The following is a 24,740-nucleotide window of genomic DNA, read 5'->3' as shown; positions in this document are numbered from 1 at the left end:
CAACTCATAACATCCATTGCAAATCAATTCAACAACATTCTTGGCGATGTCCAAGCTTGTTTGGCTGCTTCCACTCCATATTGCAGTCTTTACTAACAGTGTGCATTGTGTTGTTGGAAGTAGCTCTCTGCTTTTCTGGTACTGTAGTGATGATTTTTTTTTTTTTTTTTTGGGAATTCCAGGTCTCTCCCTAGTCTGCTCCAAGCTTCAGCTTGGAGAGCCCAACCGCCACAATTGATCCCAGCAGCTGGAGCGGCAGCGAGAGCCCTGCCGAGGACATGGAGAGGATGAGCGACTCGGCAGACAAGCCTGTAGACAATGATGCAGAGGGGGTGTGGAGCCCTGACATTGAACAGAGCTTCCAGGAGGCCCTGGCCATCTATCCTCCTTGTGGGCGCAGGAAAATCATCCTCTCCGATGAAGGAAAGATGTATGGTGAGTAAAAGTCTTTGCATGAATAAGTACGAGCTTTCACATTCATTATCTGTGCTGCATTTATTTTAAGAAATAAGGCGCTTAAAGGGACAGTTGGAGATTTTGAGGACTATTCTTCACATGTCAACACTTCTCATGTTTAAATATGACGCTAATACCAGCTTATCATGGGGAAATACCTACCTGGAATTTAGTCTAATTAAATATATATTACATTTAATCACTCCTTACAAAGGAATTAAGTGTTAAGGTGACAAGTTGTGTTTTTACAGGCATTTTGTGGGGGTTGAAGTCATTCAGCTGATCAAGAAACAGCTTTACATGCAAACCTTATTAAGACCACAGCCTGTTGAGTGTTTGTATGGATCAGTTATCAGTTAGAGTATTTTCTAACGTGCTGGCCTTTTAAAAAAAGGAAAAACATGCTTCAGTTACGGCTGCGCCAAGCAATGTAAGACTCTGATGGCAACTGTGACCATAGAGCCGTCATTCTGGTTCACAGAAGTGCAAGTTTATAAGTAAAGCAGCATGAACTATTAGTCAGTAGCAGATGGTACTATGGCTGCCACCAGCTGTGCCCCTCTCCTCCCTCCACTTCCCCCCTGTTCCTGGCTGGCCTGGGTGATGTCATGGAAAGAGGGAATATTTTCTCTCTGTGGTGTTGGACCGTCTCACAGCCTGTCAGTGTCAAGTGAAAGCAGAAAGCTCCTCTGAGCATTCGCTTGCAGCTGTCATGTGACCCCTCTGGCCAAACAAAATGTAAATTCTAGGAGTTGCAGCGAATCCCCTCAGTTGCCACTACAAAGATGTGGGCTCAAACAACAGGACCCTCCCCACTGTCTCTCCCTCCAAATCCCTTATCCCTATACAGAGCGAGGCTGCCAGAGAAGCTGCTCCTCTGCTGTGGATTAAAGCATGAAAAATTGTTTTTCTAGAGTTATAAATGAGCAATACTAAGTGTAAGCCTCTTTCCTGTTCAGGGGACATTCTCAATATTATAAAAATGTTCCTCTTCCTGAACTGCTTTCAGATTCAGATGTAATGTATTCTTTTTAACAAGTTATAAAGCAAATTTACCTGAGTCCTAATTGTTATTTCACTTTATTATGTTATATGTTTATATGTTTACTATGTTGAATACTAAATTACATGATCTTAAATGTAAGTCATGCAGATTAACAGAATTATTCTGACTGGCATTATTTACCAAAAACTGTCACAAAACACCACCCAATGAAATTTATCTAATAACAAACTAGCTTCATAGCAAAGGCTCTCAGTCAAAAACTGAAATGTTTTCTTTTTCAAATTTCCAACAAGGCTGTTGCTTAAGATAGATTACAAAACATCAGTAACAAACCCAAACAAGTGTTTCGTTACTGTGGTGTTGAACCCACCTTAAAATCTGCTGAGGCAACTGCAGGGTTGAATCGAGGTTCGGCCTGCCAGATGTGCTCCGTATCTGGTTACAGATGGCTTGTCAGTAGCTGAGAGTTTGGGTTGTGCCCTAGTCTAACTGAATCAGAACTGTTTGTTACAGAAATAAAAAGGTTTTTATGTGTAGATGCTGGAAAGGTTCGGCAGGGACAGCTACTGCATAATACAATGTTGCAGAATTATGGCAGAAAACAGAGCTGAATGGCTCTGTTCACCTGTAGGGAAAAATATTTGGTTCCTTTGTTTTTTGTGTTTGTTTGTTTGTTTTTAAATCAGAATATAGATAGAGGACCTGACCTGCTGGTCTTTTGCATTGGTGCATTTTCTAATGGCATTGCTTGTTGTTTGACTCTTTGTCTGTTGGTGCTTTTTAACACCAGTATGACACTTTGCTAAAACCAGTAAGATGCTATGGGTTTTCCTTAAAGGCAAAAAGAAATATTGTTTTAATTTGAATAGGTTGCAGGAGTTTGTTATTTTAATAACAGTCTTTAGTGTTTCCCTCAGACTTCAATTCTATTTGCAGCATGGGTGCATGCATGTGTAAGTGTGTGCGCGAGCCAGCTGGTATTTAAAGCATGAAACATGAGGCTAGCAGGTTAGCGGAGATTGGAGTTTTGAGATGAGAATGAGAGGATTGTCCACTGTTATATTGATCATGGATGAAGTTGTTTTCACAGATGGATTTAAAAAAAGGAAAATGAAACATGCTAAAAAGAGTTGGCAAATATGGACTCATGGTAGGGCACCCAAGTAAAATTGATGTTGGGAAATGCTGTTGTTGACTGTATTTAAAATCAGTCAGAGATCAGTGAAGGTTACATTGTTACGCCTGTCACAATAACTGTCATTATTTATCTGGTCGTCCATTTTCTTGACTGCTTATCCAGTTGGAGCCTATTCCAGCTGTCGCAGGGTGAGAGGTGAGGTACGCTCTGAAAAGGTCATCAGTCTACTGCAGGGGAAACAGACAGCCATTCACCCTAACATTTATACCTATGGTCAGAGTTTAGTGTCACTGGTTAACCTAACGTGTATGTCTTTGGACTGTGGGAGGAAGTTGGAGTACCTGTAAGAAAAAAAAACACAAAGGGAGGACATGTAAAAAAAAAACTACACAGAAAGGCCCGAACTCCCTCATACATGCACAGAAAACAAAGGAGACAGTAACAGTGGACCAGGTGAAGTGATTTGTAATGTGTTATTTGTAATGTAATTATATACTATATAATTACGTTCTGAAAGTTTTGAGGAATAAGTCTGAGCACACTTGGTTGCACTCCACAGTTGTATGTGAAAGTTGAATGAAAAAGAAGAGCCCATCAAGGGTCTAGGAGTTAAGGTTTTTGCTGATGTGTGGCTGTTAGCACAATTATGCAAAAACTATCAGAATAATTTTCATGAAATTTGGTGGTGAGGTAGCATGTGGACAATGGAAGAACCCAAAATTTGGTCTGGATCAAGATGTGGATCGCTGGACTTTTTTTTTTTTTTTTTTTTTTTTTTTTGTGTGTGTGATTCAGATTCAGATTATTCAGTCATACCAGTGCCACGTAAACCATCTTCAAACCTCACCTGATTTTCATTCCTCCTCCAGAGGCAGCACAGCTTCAGTTATCTGAACAAACAAACACACTTTAGGCATAAAATATGAATGGACTGATGTTAGCAGTGTTTAATCTCTTTCAGATATAATTGAACAATTAATCCTAGTACTGTCTGTACAGCTAGCCAACCGTGTGTAGTGCAGCTGGTTTCCAAATCAAGAGGTCAGGTGTCACTCATGCCCTGATTTTTTTTTTTTTTTTAAACATGTCATGGTTTAATAGAAGCACCATAAAACTATCAAATCTGGCAGCTCTGTCTAGATTGCTAACACTTCTGATTTAAACGATATCATCTTTTGAGACTTGTAAAATATTGATAGGGATGATTCTCTAGCACCTTGTCAAGTCCCTGCTATTCATACCTTAATCTGTGGGTTAACCAGTACACACTGAATACCTATCCTGCTCACTGTGGGGTGGAGGACTATGAAATGTATTGTTGTTACAAAGAAAAAGCAAACAAGTGTCAAATGCATTTTTTTCTATTTAGAGAAATCAACTGGGAGAAGGGTATAAAATCCAGACTGTTGAGTTTGGATGTTATTCTGTGTAGAATCCCTCAGATTTTATTCGCTAACAGTGAACCTCTTTGGAATGTCATCAAAGACAAGTGACCAATGAAGTGGTCCTCTGTGCTGCTACTAGGGATTGATTCGTCTTAAACATCCAGTCTTTTAAGAGGGGAGGGGTTCAGCTAACCATGGTGAGGCTAATATGGTGCTGTCGAAGTCCAAAAGAGAAACAGACAAACACTACACAAACGCTCTCATGGCATCTTAGATGAAAGCTGGCTACAAGGAGACAGGTATTTTGTAGTTGAGAATCCCTGGGGATGGCATAGTGTTCCATGCACAGAGCTCATCACAAGAGGAGCTGCCCCGAGTGCCCTTAAGCCCTTTGTTATCTTGGGGTAGAGTGCAGTTAATTAGCAACAGTCTCTATAGCAACTGTGTTGCGGTACAAAACAATTTCTAATTTCTGCTTCCTAGCTTATTGTGGTGTTTACCTGAAGTGTTTCGGATGTGCTGAGACTAGTGTTGGCTGGCACTGTGCCCATTCTCAGAGGCTAATTGTGGCTGCAATGGGAGATGCTACATCTGCATAGGCTGCATCTCCGGTACTCGCTGTGGCTTCAGACTTTGCTTAGGGAGAATATTTTTAAAAACAAAGGGAAATGGAGGGCACTGGCCCCTAGCCAAAGACCTACGACTCTATACTTGTATAATTCACCTGCTGTGCTAGGCTGCATTCATTTACCCCAGAAATAGAGTTGATAAATGAAACAACACGCTTCACTCAAATTGTATGTTTATTCATTGAGTTATGTATTTGCACTACCCAGCAAGCTAAATGACAATGGTGAATTTTTCTCAGTTACTGTTTGAAAAGGAAAAAAAAAACAAAAAAAACTGAAAACCTGAATTTTATTCCAGCTGCTGACAAATAAATATGCAAATACATGCTCTACCTCTAAGCTGTACAACACCTAAATCGATTTTTAAAATTTTGCTTGTTTTATATGCTGTTTAAGCTTGAAAGACTTTTTGATGGCGACATAATCTCTTACCTTGGCGATTTGGGCTAGCCTTTATACTTGTATTATTGCATCTTGCTGGTTTTGATAAACTGTAGCAGCAATGATACCATTGTTCTTTCAAAAAATAATAAACACAGTTTGTAAATGATCAAAATCCATACGTTGTAATGTTCTCACTGTAGGTGGACTGCTCGACACGGTGCCTCCATCTGCATGTGTTATTTGATGTAAAGCTTTTCCTATTACCATTCTGCTGTTTGCTCTGCCATCTCGTCAGTGATCCAGCCTAGACCCCTCCTGTGGGAACTAAGTGGCACTTGGTTTGCAGGGATGCCAAGGATGAGTTAGATATAATGAGCAGACCTGGCTTGCCCTCGATGGCCCAGCGCTGTGCTCCTCTGGGGCTCGTCTCATCGGGCCGAGCATGCTCCGAGACAGAGCGAGCAGACCTGATCCTCCCTGCTGGGGGGATAATGAGGAATTCTGGGATCAGCTCAGGCTCCCTGAGTCACCTGCATTCACTCAGAATGGAGTGTGAGGAACTTCATTGCAGGAGAGGCATCACACACCTCCAGAATAATCCCTCATTTGTTCCCCTGCCATTGTCAGTGCAAGACTACTGTGTTTTCACACACATGGCAGTGAAAAAAGTCCAATTTTTTTTATGTCTTTCTCAAAAGGAGGAACTATTGAAAGTGTAAATAGTATTGATGCAGGTCTGGTGATGGAAGGAAGAAGTCATTTTGAGTTTCAAGAAGATTTAAGTTTTTTTAAGTTGGATTTTTACGAACTGGTTATTTGTTCATCGTCGCTGACTATGGAGTCATATACTTCAGACTGACACAGTAACGGGAAAAAAAACATGAACATATGAAGCTGCCTGGTTTGTCAAAGAAAGAAAAATGTGTTGGACACTACTCAGCAGCTTTTTTTTTTTTTTTTACAGTCAGAAAACCATTTCTATTGATAATTCAGCATTCAGCCAATTTAAAAGGAGATGCGAGTGGATAACAGTCCAAGAGACTTGCGCTGCAGGTGTATATGAGAAGGCAAATGTATGATAGAAGTCAGATCAGGCACTAAATGTTTAACCTGCCAGCTCCTTTGTATATAATCCAGATAATGTCTGACTGTGCTGATTTGAGCTGATGTGAGAAAAATTAAGGTAGTAGTTTGGTGCATTCACAGCTAGTGCCTTGTGTGCTGTCTCCTCCATACTATACATATGCAGACCTCTTGAGAGTGGAGCTGACACGAACTGTCTTTTGATGAGTGCTCCAAGTGATAGGGGACAACTTGGGACATTTTCTGGAGGTCATGTGCGAAAACAGCTGACGGGTGAAAGTGGAACTAGACAAAGGGAGAGCATGTGAGAGAAACTCAGGTCAATTTGAGTAGTGCAAACCCCCGAAATTCTGTCATTTAGCTGTGATGTCTATGGGCACAGTGTAGCAAACCTTCATGAAGAGATTAGCCAGTAAAAGGAGTTTTATATGAATGGGTTGTTGGCTTGTCTTGTACAGAAAGTGTCATATTTGGGCTATGAAAGGTCTGTCACATCCTCTGCCTCTGTAGTTTGGACACATTCATTATTCTTTCCTTAATGACACACACAGCAGTTGTCTTTTACACACAGCAGTTGTCTTTTGTAATTTAAGACATTTTTCTGTTGTCTCCTTCAGTAAGCCCTTTGGTGATCACACATGTTGTTTTGCACTCTGAACAGGATGGGTCTATTGTGATCAGTAGACTAGTCATCCTAGTGCATAGACAAGAGCCAGCAGGAACATCCAGATAACAGATGATTCTGTTTCATTTCACTGAAAATGTTTGATTTTCCTGCATGTCTTTATCGCATGCATGTGTGTTGCTGTGACTCTGAGAATGCAATTAATGAGAATCTGGCTAAAAATGGACCTATATCTAGAGCTCCCCTGTTGCTGAGCAGCAAAATTGATTTTTGAAGTGGATTTTATTTCTTGAAAGTTTGTTCTGAAGGTAGATATCATTTCACAGTCATGTCCATGTTGTGGTGACCAAGCATAACATGTTGTGACTTGCGTGAGATTACGGTCTCTTGCTCACAGCCTCCTGTTGTCGGGGGTTCATGCCTCACAGGGCTCCTTACCCCACACTGAGGTGATTAAGAAAATGTAGGTATAAGCAGCACTGATGCTGAGCAAACTGAGGAGATGTTACTGCAAAAGGTTTTGTGTAGAAGAGCTGGCTTTCTGAGGTAGATTCTGTATTTATTTTAGTTATTTTTTGCCTCTTGGATCTGATGTATTCATATTTATGAAATAAACAAATGCAGGGCAACATGTGGAAAAAGAATCTCTTTAAATGGCATGTTCAGATACCTCACTCCTGTAGTTTCAAATCAAAGTGTATTGTATCACCTTTAAAAAAACAAAAAAACAAAGCTTATATAGAGTACATTTTAGATTTGTACAGCATATATGTTCAGATGTGTATCAGAAAGAGACTAAATCAACATGAGTCATGAGACTGTTTTTTTAATCTTCTGTATGTTTGGAAGTGTTTACACTGAACGGTTAGATTAGGCTGTGGCTCTGTTCCTGCCTGAATCAGGAATACATGGGGTGTGTCCCTGCTCTGAGGTCTGTGTGAGGCCCTCTGAGCCAGGCTTCTGGTTTCAGGTTGCATGTTCCCAATTGGCTGCTTTTGTTTGACTAAAACACAGTGAGACTGTGGGCTTCTTAAAGATGCAGTGTCACTTTCTTGTGCTCTCCTAAAGAAAAAATAATCTGTTTCGTGCTGACTACATCTTATCCCACTGATGAAACACTTTTATTCTGATGAGATCATCTCATACTGATAGGACCATTTTGTGTAATCAACATATGAATGGAATCTGAATGCCACTGTTACGCTCTCATCCAGCGCACAGGGACTACACTCCAGTGCTAACGCAGACTGTCATCTCTTTCTTTGCTGTTTAGTGAAATGGAGAAAGGTCTCTCAACACTGAGCAGCATCCCTGGAAACAAAGGAAGACAACAGCTATAGCCATGAAATTATCACGCTTAATGATGTTGTGTTACGACCTGCCCCTAATATCATATATGGATAAACCTTGTAATGTCACAGTAAGTGCGTATTTATCAGGCTGTGCCTATCTGGGTTATTTCATTACCTGTTTGGTACCTTGCCCATTTCTTTCTAAACCTTGGATAAATTATAACTTTCAGTGAAAACTCTCCCAGCGTGTCCTCATGATTACAAAGAACGTGAGATATAAGAGCCCATCATGACCACAAAGTTTGACTTTTCATTTATACATATTGGCCACAGCCAACATGTCTTCCTTTGTGCTCAGATGCTGAATTGATCCTGAGAGATTGAAAATATTGATTTGACTCAGCGTCTTACTTTGTTGTGGAGAAGGGGGGCAGTGTACCTTCCTGACTGTTAGCACCATGTTCACACATTGGACTTGCCACACAGCCAGTTCCTCGGGAGACTCATAATTACAGCCGTCCTCTCAGATTAGTCCAGCAGCCTATCCAACTGTGGCTTTACTCCCTGGTCATTTATTTCATCCCTTTTCCTCTCCCGAGAGGCAGACCTCAACACAATGACCAGGCCAGCCTCTACAATAATGTATGTGATGATAAACACAGTGGATCCTAATTGATAGAGTGATTCAGACAAGAGCTAGCTGTGCAAATTGGTCCCCTGTGAGTATATTGCACAGAGTTGGGACTAGCAGGTTTCAGCTTTGGCCTTGTTTGAAAGGCGTAGAGCAAGGAGAGAGGAAATAGAATGGGCTGGACCTGCTGAGTGATAAAGAGGCTGTCTTTTCCTCTGAATACAGGCACAGTTCAGCAGAGGTTGGCTGCTGTAATCCCCTCAGTGTCTCCAGGAAGGCTCAGGTTAGTGACCTGCTGCTTTGTGATGTCTTGTAAGATTTTGAGAGAACACCTCACCTTTAATCCCCCACTGTTCAGCTAACACATTAGCTCAACTGCTCCTGACCCAGCCCCTGCAATAAAGCCTTTTATCTAGCTCAATAAGGTCATTTGAAGTTAAGTATTGATTTCTTTTGGTGTCCAGAGAAAAATGGATTTTTAAAGAGCTGTTAATTACAGTTGAACACTGCATTATATGGAGAACTTAATTTTCGTGACTGGATTTTTAAACCCTGGGTGGGTCAGTTTGTACATGAAATAACCTGAATCCAGATTACCTGAAATTTCAAATAAAGATTTTACGCTTGGTTGATGTGGGGGGAAATTTCTGATGAAAATAAGGTGCAGCGGAAACAGACTCGGAAAATTAATTTTGATATATGGAAAGGTGACAGATTAAAGGGAAAACGAAGTAAACAGACCATCAGAGCATTGATTCTACAAGTCTTTGGTGGTCCACTCAAGCGACTGAGCGCCATTCTTCAAAAAGATACTCCCTCACTTGGTGTTTTGATGATGGTGGTTGAAACAGCTAATATGTTAATCCAAAATCTCCCATAGCTCTTCAGTTGCTGTCAGTTCTGATAACTAAAAGACAATAGTAAAATGATGACACGTCATTTTCATAGTCATCAAACCATTCAGCAACCCCTCTTGCACCTGCAAGAGTGATACACCCCTGAAATGACAGGGATTACATCTTTCAAACACAATGGCGGCCTTTTCTACAGTGAGAAAGTCTCGTCATCTCCTGTCTCCCTCTACATGTCCCGTGACATCTAGGAGTCTTACCCTCCCTCACTGATGCATTGTAAAGGTGTCAGAAAAGACAGACCTGCCCACCGGTTTGCACTTACAGTTTATCTAATTTGCACATGTGGTACACAGTAGGTTATAAAAATTGAGAGGTGCATGAGAAGGATACTGCACCTGCAGGAATAACAACTCTTTCTGAGCGACACCCTTGAACAAAGGCAACAGCACTGAGCATAAACTAAACATAACCAAGCCACTGTAGGGGTCAAGGGTTCTGATTTTTCCTGTCACCTGTCTGTACATCTGGTGCTCAGCAAGTCAATCAGACTGATTCTCAATTGATTCCACTAAGTGTAGTCAAGATACAATAAAAGTTAAAATGTCAGCAGTTTCTTGTACTCTAAATAAAACTTGAAACTGCCTAAACAAACAATACACAACAAATCAGTTTTGTTTTGCTGGGCAAAGGTGCTGGCTAGTTGTTACCCAGCATACCTTATTAACATGAGACAATGCTGTCAATAATCACTGCCAGTTTCAAACTGGAGGAGTTGACAGCTGTCTGTGATTGACGAGTTAGCTTGCTAAGTGAGTAAACACACATATGGCAGAAGTTGAACATGCATTGTTTTTATGCAGGCTGAGAGTAGAATTATTTATTTATTTTTTTGTTAAAATAGAAATCTATCTGTCCTTTCTGCAGTGTGTGTGGCCCAACTGAAGAAGGGCATTTTAGAATAGCATTAAAATGGCGCACAAATGGCAAAGTTTCAAGCTAAAAGAGAAAAAAAGAAAACTCATCACAGATTTCCTTAATTATCATTTTAAAATTTCCCAGCAGACTTTGAATGGATTTTAAACATTAAAGACATTGTGGATGGTGTAAAGATGAAGATAATATATTCCAGTTGAGGTCAGGAATCTGTAGGAAAGGTCATTTCCCATTAGGTCTGAGTGATGGCAATGCAGAGGTAAATTTTCAACAAGATTTGCTGAGTTGTTGACTGAAAAGCCAAACAAACATGCAGAGTATATACAGCTAGAGGACTGCCATTGGCCTTTCATTTAGTGATCCTGCCACATGTCATTCATCAGCTGAGATATCTTAAGAGATGCAGGGTAAAGACAAATGCATATCCAGCATAATCAGTTCAGTGAAGGTATGACCTGCTCAACTTTCCTCACATGCAGGCAGAACTTCATCAGCTTTAAACCAATAGTTTAGGTTAGTACTCCTAATATTCAACAGGAGTGAATAGAAATTACACTTGAATTCAATTTTATCTTTATAACTTGATGGAAAATCATTTAAAATTTGCACTGCTTTAGGATTAAATTTTAGTCAGTGAAGTACAAAGATTTGGTAATGGAATTTACTGTTATGACAGCTGATCAGATTTGCTCTCTGTTAAACTATGTTTGTTTTTTGTTTTTTTTTGTTTGTTTATTGTTCTTGCCAAATATAAGACAATACAGTTTAAAAAAAAAAAAAAAGCCTTCTATTTACTCCAAAAAGTGCTTCTACTTTCTTAACCAGTCAAGTAGATGTTGACCTTCTGTGTGAATTAAAGCACACACAATTAAGACCCCAAGACTCTCAGCGGTGCCTCGGTATGTAACAAATGTTATTATCAGACTAAATAAATAAATTCACAAAAAATAGAAGACCTACTCTGTGTTTTGCATCTCGCTGTGTTCATAAATTGTCAGGCTTTGAAGTAAATGAAGTGCTCTTAATTGTAGGCTTTTATTTTTATGTGACTGCTTTTTTTTTTTTTGTCTAAATGCAGACTGAATTGAGTTGTTTCCTGCAGATATGGGTGGAACACCCATGTTCTTATGAGGCCAGAACCAAAAAAAGACCGTGAGAGTTTTATGAGAGAATTTAAAGAGTGCTATGTGTAAATTATAGTATGTTAAGAGATTGCCATAATAATCACCTTCCACTGAATCAAGAAAGCGTTAATTTCTAACAAGTTAAAATCCAAAGTGTAGTAAAAATACATCGCACATACTACAACAATAAAACCTTTTATGTGTGTGCAGTGTACTTCCTGTTACATAATTAGTGGCTAAATAAAACACATACATGCAGTGCCAGTTTATGAGAAGATGAAGCTTAAAGCTTTTCATTTTCGCCCGCAGGCATTGGGATGGTTTGTATATGTGAAACAGTGTGAGTGTGTAGGAGGAGGAGGAGAGATTTCTATTGTTTCACAGAGAATGGCAGTAGTGTTTGTGATCTTCCTGGCGTCACGCATGCAGTGTCTGGCCTTGAAGTCTTTCTTATGGACTCTCATTGCCAGTGTGAGGGCCTAACAATGTAGGAAGTGAAAGCACTTGTACAAGCAGCTGGTAGACTGGAGTCAGATGTTATGATGAGCTGATATTATCTTCTGTCTTCCACAAGAGATTTCATAGCTGAAAAGGTTTGAATACACCAGAGCTCTGACCTGGATTGTTACCAAATGGACAGGAAAAAACTTGTAAATGTTGCTGCTGCACCTTCCTCAGGAAACACCTGCTAGGTCCGGTGAGCTGCAGGCGTTTTATATTTAGTTGTAATTGTTTAAGCTTACATAACTGACATATTGAATTCTTGCCATATCTGTTGTGTGTGATTTTTGTTCATTTTGAGATTATTCATCACAGAGGTTGTGCATATAGTCTTTGACCTCTCAGCAAGGGCTAACATAATGCTAAACTGATAGCATGCTGTTTTCCCTCCAGAAAGGGCACTGTCAATTATTCTTTGAAGTCGCAGGTTCTCCTTCACTTGGCAAGCTGTGGTTTCCTATTGATATTTCAAGTAAAAGGCTTCCTGCCCTTGCCTACTATTCCCAAAACCTGGGACAAATGCCTTCATATTGTTGGTTTAGTCTATTATGATGCTAATGCCTGCCTGAGACCCTTGAGTCATCTATCACGGATGACAGGAAGGCTGGGGCCTTTGTGTTGGCTCACGACACAGGCATACATGGAAACAAACACAACTGGGTGGAAGTCTAAATAACTAACCTAAAAAGCTAATGCAAAGGTTTGTAGCTTGTCAGTAATCAGATACATTGAATGCTGCATTAAGTGCAGCTAATTATTTTATAATCCATTAATCTTTTGGTCAAATATACCCAACGCTTTTTCAAAAGGCCCAGGATGATGCCATCAATTGTCTTATTTTTGCCAAACACCAATCTTAATCCGCCAAATATTTAATTTGCAGTAGTTACGAGAATTTGAGAAGCTGTGATTTTGAATGAGAATAATTAATGCTAAGCAATTATAAAAATAGATGCTATTGATTAGTCATTTTGGTTAGTAATTTTGATTAGTTTCATTTACTGCTGATCTACCAATGAATCATTGTAGCTTTAATGTGTCAAAATGTTCAAAGAAAGCACATGGATAAGTTTCCCTTCCAAAAGCTGTGAAGCACCTTAAATCATTTTCTAAAAAGAAAGTGTGTGAAGATGCCATTGCACTGAGAGATGATTGTTATGTTATTAATGTGGTGTCCTTTGATAATCTATAGCCTTAATTTATGGTTAATAATGTATCTTCCTAATGTGCTGGTCGGTATTGTAGTGTTGCCTTCTGTTCTGTGAGTCTGCCCGGTCAGGGCCTAGCTAAACACAGTCAGTCGAGTGGTAGAAGTCACACACATGTGGGCAGTCTGCCGACTGCTTCCCTGCCAAGCCAGGCGCTGTCTCATGGCAAAGTGCTGGGCCAGATGTGACTGTGGTTGTGCCTGCATTAGAGGAGGAAAAAGTGCTGTTACAGGAAATGAAAGCTTTTAAAGAGAGGAAAGGAAAGGGGAAAAAACTGAAGAGAGCTGTAAACTATTGTACTTGCTGCTTGTAATCAAACCAGTTAAAATGTTTAATATGCCATTACTTAAATTAGTTCTGGTATTTATGTTACGCAGGTTAATAAGGATTATGGTAATGAATTCAATGGCAAGCCTTCGTGTTCACATGCAGTAAAGATTCAGCACTGCTTGACTTATTACCACTGAACATTTATCATGAAAATTTACACGAAAGATGATAAAGTCATGTGGAATTCTTTTACGAAATTTTTTTGCTCTATTTTTTTTAATTGTGCTATAACTAGTTTTTAAATTAAGCAGGTGTGGTAAGTTCAAGAAGAATGTTGGACCAAAATTATTTTTTTCTATCGAGGTTCATTCTTAGTCCTTAAATTAAGCTGATCTGATTCTGTATTATTATGTATACCAGTAATCATAATTCCTCAAACCTTGTGATTTGAGAAAAGCTTTTCAAATATACTTCAAATAATTGGTCAATTTACCACTTTGTTCAGTTGACAGAAAATTTACAACTGTTGTTGAATTAATTATGGATTATAGTCAGAAGGACAGCTCAGATTGAACGGTTTGGAGACAAAGTAAGAGAGGCAAGACTGAAATAGTTTGGACACGTGCAGAGGAGGGGTAGTGGTTAATTAGGCAAAGGATGCTGAATATGTATCTCCCAAGCAGGAGGAAAAGAGGAACACTACAGAGAAGATACATGGATGTAGTGAAGGAATACATGCAGAAGATTGGTGTGACAGAAGAGGATATTAGGGATAGAATGAGATGGCATGAGATGATCTGCTGTGACAACATAAAAGAAATCTAGTCAAATGTTTGCTAGTTCTAGCTTTTCATTTTTGTGAATTTATTGTGTTTCTTTGTCTTATATGAAGCTAACTTGATGATGATAATGTGAGGTTCTGCATCATTTTCTGTAAAATATAGAAATAGTGTATTTATTTTGGGAGAGGGTGAGTTTGAGTGGTACTACGTGTTAAAATCCCAGGAAACCTGGCTTAAAATGGCAAATCAAACAATCTTTAGCTGCTTTTGGTGTATAATTATTTTAAGAGTTTAACAAAGTATTTGACTCAAATGTCGCTTAACTGTTGGTGATCCACCAGTATATAACATAACCTTTTTTTTTCTTCCTTTTTTAAAAAAAAAAAAGGTCTGTCCACTTTGAAGCAGTGAGAAGTTTTTATTGTCTGTTCCCTTAGAAATGAAGCTTCTCTCTATACTCTGATTTTTAATGTGATGTTCATCAATCACAGCACTTGAAATCCATTCTAGCAATGTCAGCATATAATGCTTTGTTCAGTGGAATAAACCCTAAAATGTGAATATACAAAGTAAAGTAAAGTAAAGTAATTCTTACCTTTTCTTTATTTAAGATTTTTCTGTGTTTCTGTTTTTCTGTGAGGCACTTAGTATCAAAAGGCTGAAGGAGGAAATTGATTTTTAAAAAACAAAATGATGTAACAAGAGGCCATGTAGTACATTTGATCTGACTAATACTTAAACACACTAATTCCAGAATTTGATGGTATGTGTGCATTTTACACATAACTACAACTTCATTAGTAGAGAAGATAATTGCTTTTCTTCTGCCTGGTTTTGGCTGGAATTAGTAGTGAAGATAAAGACATCATGGACCTTAATTTTTGTGTCTTTGATGGGTCAGTGTGGACCATTGTTCCTTAAATGTCCAGAAGTTGGTTTCATTATCCCCACAGCTATCAGCCTTAGATTATGACTTTTGAGATATGACACACATCCATTAAAACTTCTACAGCTGGTGAAATGATTTAATTTACCCTATGTGACTTATATATGGAGGAAATAATCATTTAATCCCCTGCTGAATTTTTTAAGTTTACTCACTTCCAGAGAAATGAACCATCTTTAATTTTTATGGTAGTTTCATTTTAATAGCGAGAGAATATCAACCAACAATCCAGAAAAAAACACATGACATAAAAGTTATAAGTTGATTTGCGTGTCACTGAGTGAAATAAGTATTTGATCCCCAAGCAAAACACGACTTAGTCCTTGGTGGAGAAGCACAGCAGTAAGACATTTCTTGTTGTTGGTCACCAGGTTTGCACACATCTCAGGAGGGATTTTGGCCCACTCCTCTTTTTAGAAACTTTCGAAATCCTTCTGGTTTCCTGGCTGCTGCTCCACAACTCAAAGCTTCAGCTCCTGCCACAGATTTTCTTTAGGATTGAGGTCTGAAGACTGGCTAGGCCACTCCATGACCTTAATGTGCTCTTTAGCCTCTCCTTTGTTGCCTTGGTGGTATGTTTTGGGTCATTGTCATGTTGAAGACCCATCCATGACACATCTTCAGTGTTTTGGCTGAGGGAAGGGGGGGGGTCCTTGTTCAAGATTTTATGGTACATACATGTAGCCCCATCCATTGGCCCCTCAGTGCGATGAAGTCATCCTGTATCCTTAGCAGATAAACAGCCCCAAAACATAATGTTAGTCTGTGCTTGACTGTGGGGAGGGTGTTCTTTGGGTCATATTCAGTATTTCTCCAAACAAGACAGGTCAAGTTGATGTCAAAAAGCTCCATTTTGGTTTCATCTGACCACAACACTTTTTCAAAAGCCTTCTCTGAATCATTTAGATGTTCACTGGCAAACTTAAGATGGGCCAGAATTCTGGCTAGGATCAAATACTTATTTCAGTCAATGACATACAAATCAATTTTTTCTGATGATATTCTGTTTCTCTCATTTAATATGAAACTACCACAGAAATTCAGCAGGGGATCAAATAATTATTTCCCCCACTGTGTATCAATATGTCACAGCTCTTTCTACATGTGTATCTGATCACTAGTGAGAAACAGAGGACAGATAGTGCTTTCTGAAATGTGATCAACTCTAAGAAGAGTTTCTTTCACTGTTTATCATGCAGTGGATTTTATAACTGCATACAACAGAAATTAAATAAAGCTTAAAAAATTAACTAATTTGTTAATTTATAGTTAAAAAATCTTGAACTTCCATGACAATTTTGATTACACTATTTATTCCACTTTATACACACACACACACACACACACACACACACACACACACACACACACACACACACACACACACACACACACACACACACACACACACACCAGCCTAACTGAACAGGACTTTAACTTTTAGTTTCAGTTCTACTTCATATAACCTTTTGAGATGTTTCTTGGTTCTCCAAGTTGAAGAGGAATTCATTCATTTTAACCACAATTGCTGTTATTATGGTTGTAGTGTTTAAGTCTTTAAATGTTGATTTAGAAAGTGGGGCTTTTATTTCTTTCTCTGAGGTTGGCTCATAGTGCACTGTGACAATACACCCTATTGTTTTTCTCAAAAGAGGGAGTCTGTCCCAAAGGTTCTTGGAGAAAGGTTGCTGAGGGCCAAACTGGATTTCTGATGGAATAAGGGATCAGCTACTTGGGGACGATCCAGAGAAAGTTGAGCGGCCATCTCTTTGTGGGTCTTCTGCTGGAGTGCCATTCATATGCGGCAGATCCTCCAGAGTCATTCAGATACGGAGAGAAGGTTCACTCTGACCAGTTTTAGGGCTCCAGCTGTTGAACAGAACAGATCTGCTCAGGGGTAACACTATAAATATTTAATCCTTTTTCCATTGCTTTGATTGACAGGAATACCCCATAAAGAGTTAATTTCCACAGCCCTCTCCCAGCTTTGCTACAAGGCCTTTACTTAACCCTTAGAGGCTGCCATTCAAAACTAATAATACTAAGAACAAAATACAAGAAGCCATACAGATAAAAGATGATGTTCATCTCTGGCTGGTTCTATCAGTACTATTATCAGTAATAATCATTGAGCTGATAAAAGATATGGCTTTAAATGTCAGTTTTAGTTGAGATTTACCTAAAAAGAAGATGAAAATGTCATGTCAGTAATTAAACACATTAATAGTTTTACCATCTATGGCCTTCCATGACTTCAGTCTTCATGTTCTAAATAAAATGAATTGTTTATCTGACATGAAACAGATGTTTCAAGTATAAAATCTTCTAACCTATGTATGCAAATGATCAATTCTCAATGCAGATGGGTTCTCTAAAACAGAAGAATCAGGAAGGAATCTTTATTGGCTTCACTTCCCTTAATGCATATGAACTTACTGCAAATTAAATTAACATAAGAGGACTTCACTTAAACAGTTTATTAGCTTTGTAAAGTGGATTTAACAAATCAATGCTAGTGCTGTAAATTATTGAATCAGCATGTCCTCATCCTAAGAAAGGCCAACTGTTCATTTATATATATTAATATATTTTTGTGGAGAGCATTTTTTTTTTTTTTGTGGAAAATATTGTACCTGGTGAATTTCAGGTGTAAATGTAGTGCTGCATCTAAAAATTTTTTAATCCTAAATATGGATGGGCCACATTTTTTGTTCCCCTTTTTTTTTTTTTTTTTTTGCAATTGTTTTGCAGCACAAACACAAGCAAGAAAAAAAGAACGGGGGCTAGCCAGGACCCACTGAGCTTTTTTTCCAGCCTGGTGAAAAGAATGAATAATTCAACAGTAAGCAAGCTTTCAGCTGGTCATTTGTGTGCTTTGATCTGGGAATCAGGAGTTTGCATGAATGCCTGTATTGTCATGTTGTGCTGCCACAGTGCGTGAATTATTGAAAATAGTGCAGGTCCCTGCTTTATCTGGTAAAGTTTACACGGCGTGCGCACTGGATAGACATGATGGATGTGTAAATCCCTAGATGTTGTTAATGTGCAGAGTGAGGTCACACAGCAAGGGTTACTTGGGCCTCAGCTGCATAAATGTTCAGTATGAGGGTCAATCAACAAACTGCAGATTGACATCACAAAGCTCCACTTTGCTGAACAGCAAATTGTGACGGTGTGGCACACAGACAGGTGCTTCAAGTATTAAAGACCTCTTGTGGCTGAACAGTATGTTTTTTATTTAAACTTACAAAGCTGGGAGTGACCTTTTACTGTAATATTCCAAAGGCTATAAGATGGCATATGTTAATCCAATTTGAGTCATTTTGTAATGGGAATATTTTTGGAAATTAATTTATTTGTACACTTTTTTTTTTTTTTTAAATGTTCATTGACCTTTAGTTTAGAAAAGTATGATTGATAATAACTGATACCTGAATGGTAGAGCTAAAACAGTCATTAATTTATTATTGTATATTAAGTTATAGCAGTGACAGTTGTTGAATAATTGAAGTTGGTGTCTTTTTTAGGCAAACTGGCAAAAAAAAAAAAAAAATCACTTCCCAGATTATCAAAGTATATGCAGAATTCTCTTTGTGATAGAAAACCTTAAATACAAAATTAAATCATTACAAAAAGAATTTGTAAAATTATTAATTAGTTATTGGGTATAGCCTTACTGCATTGATATGCTAGTTCAAACTACATAGACAAACTTTTTTTTTAAACATTTAGCAAACTTGTTTGTTCGTGTCTTGCAAAATAAGGCTTCAACTTTGTTATTACAGGCAGGTAGAAAAATGTCACTAATTTTCACAATGTGGGTCTGTCTAAAGCTTCTACTATATTATATGCATTTAAACCTGTGCTCCTTCATATTTTGCAATCCCTTATGCTTTGCTATTAATAAATAGGCATTCCTTTCTGACTCCCTAAGATATGGCTGATTAGTACATCTGCAGGATGTTGTGGTCTATTGTGTCGTAACAAAAGTAAGGCCTTTAATTGATAATGGAGGAAAGGTAGAAAAATGTTTCATTATATTGAGGGTTTGGTGAATTTCATAGAGAACTCAAGCAGATCCATGGCATTGGTTAGCTACAGCTGGACACATAATTAGAGTGCCTCCTTACCTATAATTTGTGTAATAGTTTTGGTTGGCGGCATGTTATTACCATATGAAAGGGCTAAGCAGGGGTCATGTGCATTGCTACAGCAATTAGAGCAGAGCTGAGGGCAGAAGAATGTTTGGGGCTGTTGTTAATTGGAAATCTCTACAAAGCTATGCTTCAATTATAATTTAGTCAGAGCAGCACTGTTTTAAGCCCAATGTATTCAGTTGCCATTATTTTCTGTAATAGTATGAACACCCAGGCCTGTTTCCTTTCAAAGCATGGGGCTTTGAAGAGAATGAGATTGAATTAGATTAATTTTAAAGGCTGTGCTGCTGCTGTGAGGGTTTTTTTTTTCTATTTTTTATTCATGCTAATGTCACATGGTGTTGTCATAGGAAAACTGAATCAGGTTTAGGAGGTGCAGATATGTCCTCATATTATAGAGTTATAACCCTGAGTTAATTTATTGTCAGCTGTGAACAAAGCTGCGCATCCATCAGATGAAATTTTCATCATTCCAAAGTACAGTATTTATTGACTAGCATGGTTTTTAACTCTATTAGCTATGTTTTTCTTTATTATACAGTATCCTTAAATGGGACCTTAATAATATTTTTCACAGAATAGATTTGAACAACTGTGTGAAGTATTCCATCTCCAATCCACCCCACCATAACAGTGTGTGCTTCTTAAAGAGTTTTAATTATAAACTACCTTTTTTTTTTTTTTTGGCTTGTAATTGATTCTAAAGTGTTTTGGGTTTTGTCAAAACCTATATTCAGACGCATTTCTTAATGAACATGCTTGTGTTTAATTGTTGAAAAGCTAAAAAAAAGGAAGCAACCATATTCTAGAGAGATTGGTTGGTTTTGTTTTTAGGTACATACGTCTCAATTTTCTTGTTTCTCCAGGTCGAAATGAGCTGATAGCGAGATATATCAAGCTCCGGACTGGCAAGACGAGGACCCGAAAGCAGGTAAGATGAGAGGAGACGTCTCTGTTACATGAGTGTCAGAGGGCTGTCAAATCTGAATGTGTGCAGACTTTTGTCTTTGTTTCTACAGTAGAGCAACAAAGCAAGACAGAGAATAAGACTATGTCCCCTGTAACTGCTGTGCTGCAATAAGAGATGACCCTAGATTAGAACACTTCCACACTTGGCTCTTACACGTAGACAGCTATATTTGAAGGTTTTTAGAGGAAAAGAAGCAAATTACTGAAATTTTAAACCTTTTACACATCATCCTTTTATTTTAAATTCAGCATTTAATGTTCTGCAATAAGGAAGCTGCACACTATAAATTTAAGCGCAAACTGTCATTTGATTAGATTTGCCACAGTAGCTTAAGAGAGAAAAATTTCTTCCTTATGAATGTCATGGAGCATTGTCGACTTGAGTAGAAGACTTCTTTAAGAGTTACCCAAAGTATGAAAAGTACTGTGTTAGAGTAGTCAATTAAATAGAGAAAATTTTAAAAAGTGAGTAAATCAACATCTACTATGATACAATAAGGAGCTTAAATGTTTGTGTTGACCACGTTTTCCGCGACCTCCTCTTTTACCTCTGTAATCTTTGATGGCTTATATGTGATTTCAGCTAGAAGTTGACAGTTTGATGGCTGCAGGTTGGCCAGTTTAGCACCCATACTCATTTTCTACTGAGCAACACTGTTGTAATGCAGGCAGAATGTGATTTGCTGTTATTTTGCTGAAATACACGGGGACTTCCCTGAAAATCAGTGTGTTAATCTGTGGGCTGCTTTAGTCCAGGAGACATGACATCTTCAATTCACTTCAGATTCTGTGGCTCCAAACTACAGGACAGTTTTCCACCTCATTCAGCTATGACTTAAATCCTGTTTACATGTTTATTTATTTATTTTGGTTGGTAGAGAAACATGTTTGTGTTTAATACAGTGCTGCCTTCAGTTCAGTGGTATTCAGCTTGTCCCTTATGTACAGAGATTTCTCCAGATTCTATGAGTCTTTTAATGCACCGTAGAAATTAAATCCCCAAATTCTTTTAAACCTTTCCCATCTCAACTTCTTTACTTTTTAGTCATTTTACTAATAAACATAATTCACTGTGATTGTGAATTATGGGTTGTGTGTGGATTTTTTTTTTTTAGCACACAGTTTGTTCAATCTTTACTTCATGCTGTCCAGACTTATTTGAAACATGTTGCTGACTTGAAATGCAAAATTTTGCAAGTTTTTTTGTTTTTTTTTTTTCCTCCATGTTTTTTTTTGTACAGGTTTCAAATAAATACAGCATTTACAATATTTGAAAATGATTCTATTTTATTTACATTTTATGTAGAGTTCTGCTTAGATTTCTAAATCAACATGTAAACATGAGGTAAATAATCCAGAATTCAGCATTCTTAGTCTGTATTTTACTTATGAATTGAGGCATTGAAAGAAATCAAAGATTGCTGTTGTTTATGGTCATTATTAATGTTGCTATTATCCATCAATTTTCAAACTCAGGGCTGTGGAGGCAGAGACTATATGAGCTGCCACAGGAGGAGAGGCAGATTACACCCTGGAGGGGTTACCAGTTTATCACAGGGCCAACACAGAGAGGCAGACAACCACACACATTTAGGTCCATACTTGTAGTTAATTCTAAATCACCAATTAACTTAACATGCATAGTCTTGAACTGTGGGAGGAAGGCAGAGTAATCAGAGGAAACCCACACAGGCACAGGGATAACATGCAAACTCCACAGAAAAAGGCCCAAGCTGAACCTTTTTTCCTGTGATTTTCAGCTAACTGCTGCACCACACAGCTGCTGCCACTGCATATTATTATTATTATTATTATTATTATTATTATTATTATTGTGCCTTAAATGGTGTTATGGTTAAGACATTCACTTAGCAAGCGAAAGGTTGCTGTTCAGTCGCAGCCAGAAATACAAAATCCCCTTTGGGGTTGCATCAGGAAGGGCATCCTGTGTAAAAACTCTGCCAAATCAAACATGTGGAGCTACCTGCTGTGGTGACCCCTTGTGGCAAGGGAGCAGCTGAAAGTAACTTATGTTATTTCTGTCATTGTCTACTTGGTACTGAATCGCTCTAATGGTGCTTTAGTAACATTGTGAAGCCCCCCTGACCTTCCCTTTAAACAGGAACTTCCCTGCATGACCACCGACTTGAATGACAGTGATAAACAAGCCAGTGTTTACAGTGACATTCGATCACTGTGTGTGAATTGATCAGTCTGGACCAGAAAGGCTGTGTGGTTTGTCTCTCTGTGTCTCTTTTCCTTGGCACAGAATTGGACAGAGTGAAGGTTGTTTACGCAGAGCAACACCAATAAAACCATCTGATGTTACTTCAAATATCATGTACAGTATGTAATTAATTGATTTAGTCAATTGAGATAGTACCAATAGTAATGTTGATCATCACTTTCAGCTTCTATTTTTGTGATTAAATTGAATATCAATGGACAAAAAACATAAACAGAGCTACAACAATTTTCAGCTAATTGCTATGAATTTAATCCTTTCATTAAAGAAACTAAAACCACTGAATATTTAGCTCTTTTGCTCCAGAAATTATAAAATTGAGAGAGATGATTGTGAACAGTTGATTGACTGATTGGTACAGCTCAAGTTTAAGCACCAACTCAGATTAAAGATTGTGAATAATGTAAAGATTTATCAGCTGACGAAGCACTTGATAATACTTTTCTGTTAAATCTCTACATTGTTGGAGTGCTCACCTTGGGTGTTATTTGCATGAATAGTGCCAGAGGAGAATTTAAATCTAACTCTCAAAGCTGTCATCAGGACACATTACTTCTCTTTCAGACTGCTCCTGTTGAAGGTTTCATTTGTGAGTATAAAATAATTTTAAACTGTATAGGCGTCGTAGATAAAACTTGGCTGGTGAAATGCCTTATGCAGCTCCCACAAGGATACTAGACTACCCGATTTTCATTCAGCACACAGCAGATCACATCTGTGTGCTCTTAATGTGTGCTAAAGGGGCCTGCATCCTCCTTAATCAGTTCACTTAAGTGACGACGACACACAGCATAACACTTTATTGGCTGTTAGTTGGTGTGTGGTTTGGAGATGCTTCTGTTATGCACCTTATCTCCCTGAAGTGTTTTTAAACAAAGAAATGTGTGATCCACTTTGTACTTTTTTGGGGTTTTCCTGTTTTTTATTTTCCTTTTTCTCTTTTTTTTTTTTTTTTTTTAATGGAGGTGTCTAGTCACATACAGGTCTTAGCAAGAAAGAAAGTTCGAGAAATCCAAGCTGCCATTAAGGTACGTCTGGCTTTGCCCAGTTGCAGGGGGCTTTTCATTGCCATGGTTACAGGCTCTTCCTTTGTTTTCCTCCCCTCCCCTACTCCGCAGGTGTCTAGTCACATTCAGGTTCTTGCCAGAAGGAAATCTCGTGAGTTTCAATCCAAGCTAAAGGTATGCGCTTTCTGCTTTTGGGCTTGTTGGTTGCTGTGCGTCTTAACTTCCTGTTTCCTGTAGTGACAAAGTGAATGCTTTCTGATTCCTCATAACCCAAATCCCCTGCTTTCTGTTTAGCCTTTCTGACCTCACTTCTTCACTTTCTGGGTCATCTCACTCATACTAACCAAAACACACTGTCGCTGTCCTGTCTGCTTGGTTTCATTGACGTTTATTCTTTTTATCACGGGGCCTTTGTTGCACAAAATAATGAACAAAAATGATCAAATATGTTAATATTATATGTTTTACCTTGTATTAGTCATGAGCCTGACCAAAACTGATTTTTTTTTTTTTTTTTTTAAGATCAACACTGAAATTGGGAAAAAAATAAAATTTAAACTACATTGTCTCTTAGCCAGTAGGTACAAAATGTAAAATACACAAAAAGAATCTTGGTAAGCAACTCCTTAAAATTTTCTGGAAACAATTTTGTGACCAGATGCAGGATGTACCTAGTAAAACAAAGTGCTCTCAGTCAAGCTAGTGTCTCTATGAAACTACTACCTCGGTCACACAGGCTTAGACATCAGTCGTTAATCCTCCTGGCAACCTCTATATGCTAGTGAAAAATGTGTATTCCCCACCTTGGTGATGAGTGTTTGCTGGAGGTTATTGTCAGAAGGTGAAATCTGTTGCAAAGAGGGTGCTGCATCAAAAAGCGCCTTGAGATTTGCTTTGAGTGTTAACAGGTTGTCGCAGTCGCTTGTAGTTTGCATGGAAGACACCAACTTGTCTGCAAACACTCACAAACTAGTCTCAGCAAATCTGTTTGTTGCAGAAGTAAGATGCAACTTTTTTCTTTCATGGTAAATCTTTCGTTTCCCATTTTCACTTTCTACTTGGCGAGTAGTTGGCGAGTGTTTGCAGATGAGTCTGCATCTTCCATACAAACTAAA

The 24,740-nt window shown here is 38.4% G+C and overlaps 1 protein-coding gene across 1 annotated transcript in view; it reads left to right on the top strand.

Moving 5' to 3' along the window:
• Positions 1–200: 200 nt before the first annotated feature.
• tead1b (TEA domain family member 1b) overlaps positions 201–24,740 on the top strand; it is a 38,799-nt gene continuing 14,259 nt past the window's right edge. Inside the window, 5 exon segments of the mRNA XM_030721471.1 lie at positions 201–435; positions 20,271–20,335; positions 23,584–23,646; positions 23,737–23,805; positions 24,233–24,239. Of these exon segments, the coding sequence (XP_030577331.1) occupies positions 279–435; positions 20,271–20,335; positions 23,584–23,646; positions 23,737–23,805; positions 24,233–24,239 (361 nt within the window). The 5' untranslated portion in view covers positions 201–278.

The sequence above is a fragment of the Archocentrus centrarchus genome, chromosome 3, assembly GCF_007364275.1.
Source record: "Archocentrus centrarchus isolate MPI-CPG fArcCen1 chromosome 3, fArcCen1, whole genome shotgun sequence".
NCBI classification, from domain to species: domain Eukaryota; kingdom Metazoa; phylum Chordata; class Actinopteri; order Cichliformes; family Cichlidae; genus Archocentrus; species Archocentrus centrarchus.
Note: the sequence above shows the minus strand (reverse complement) of the source record. Positions and strands in the feature narration are given on the sequence as shown.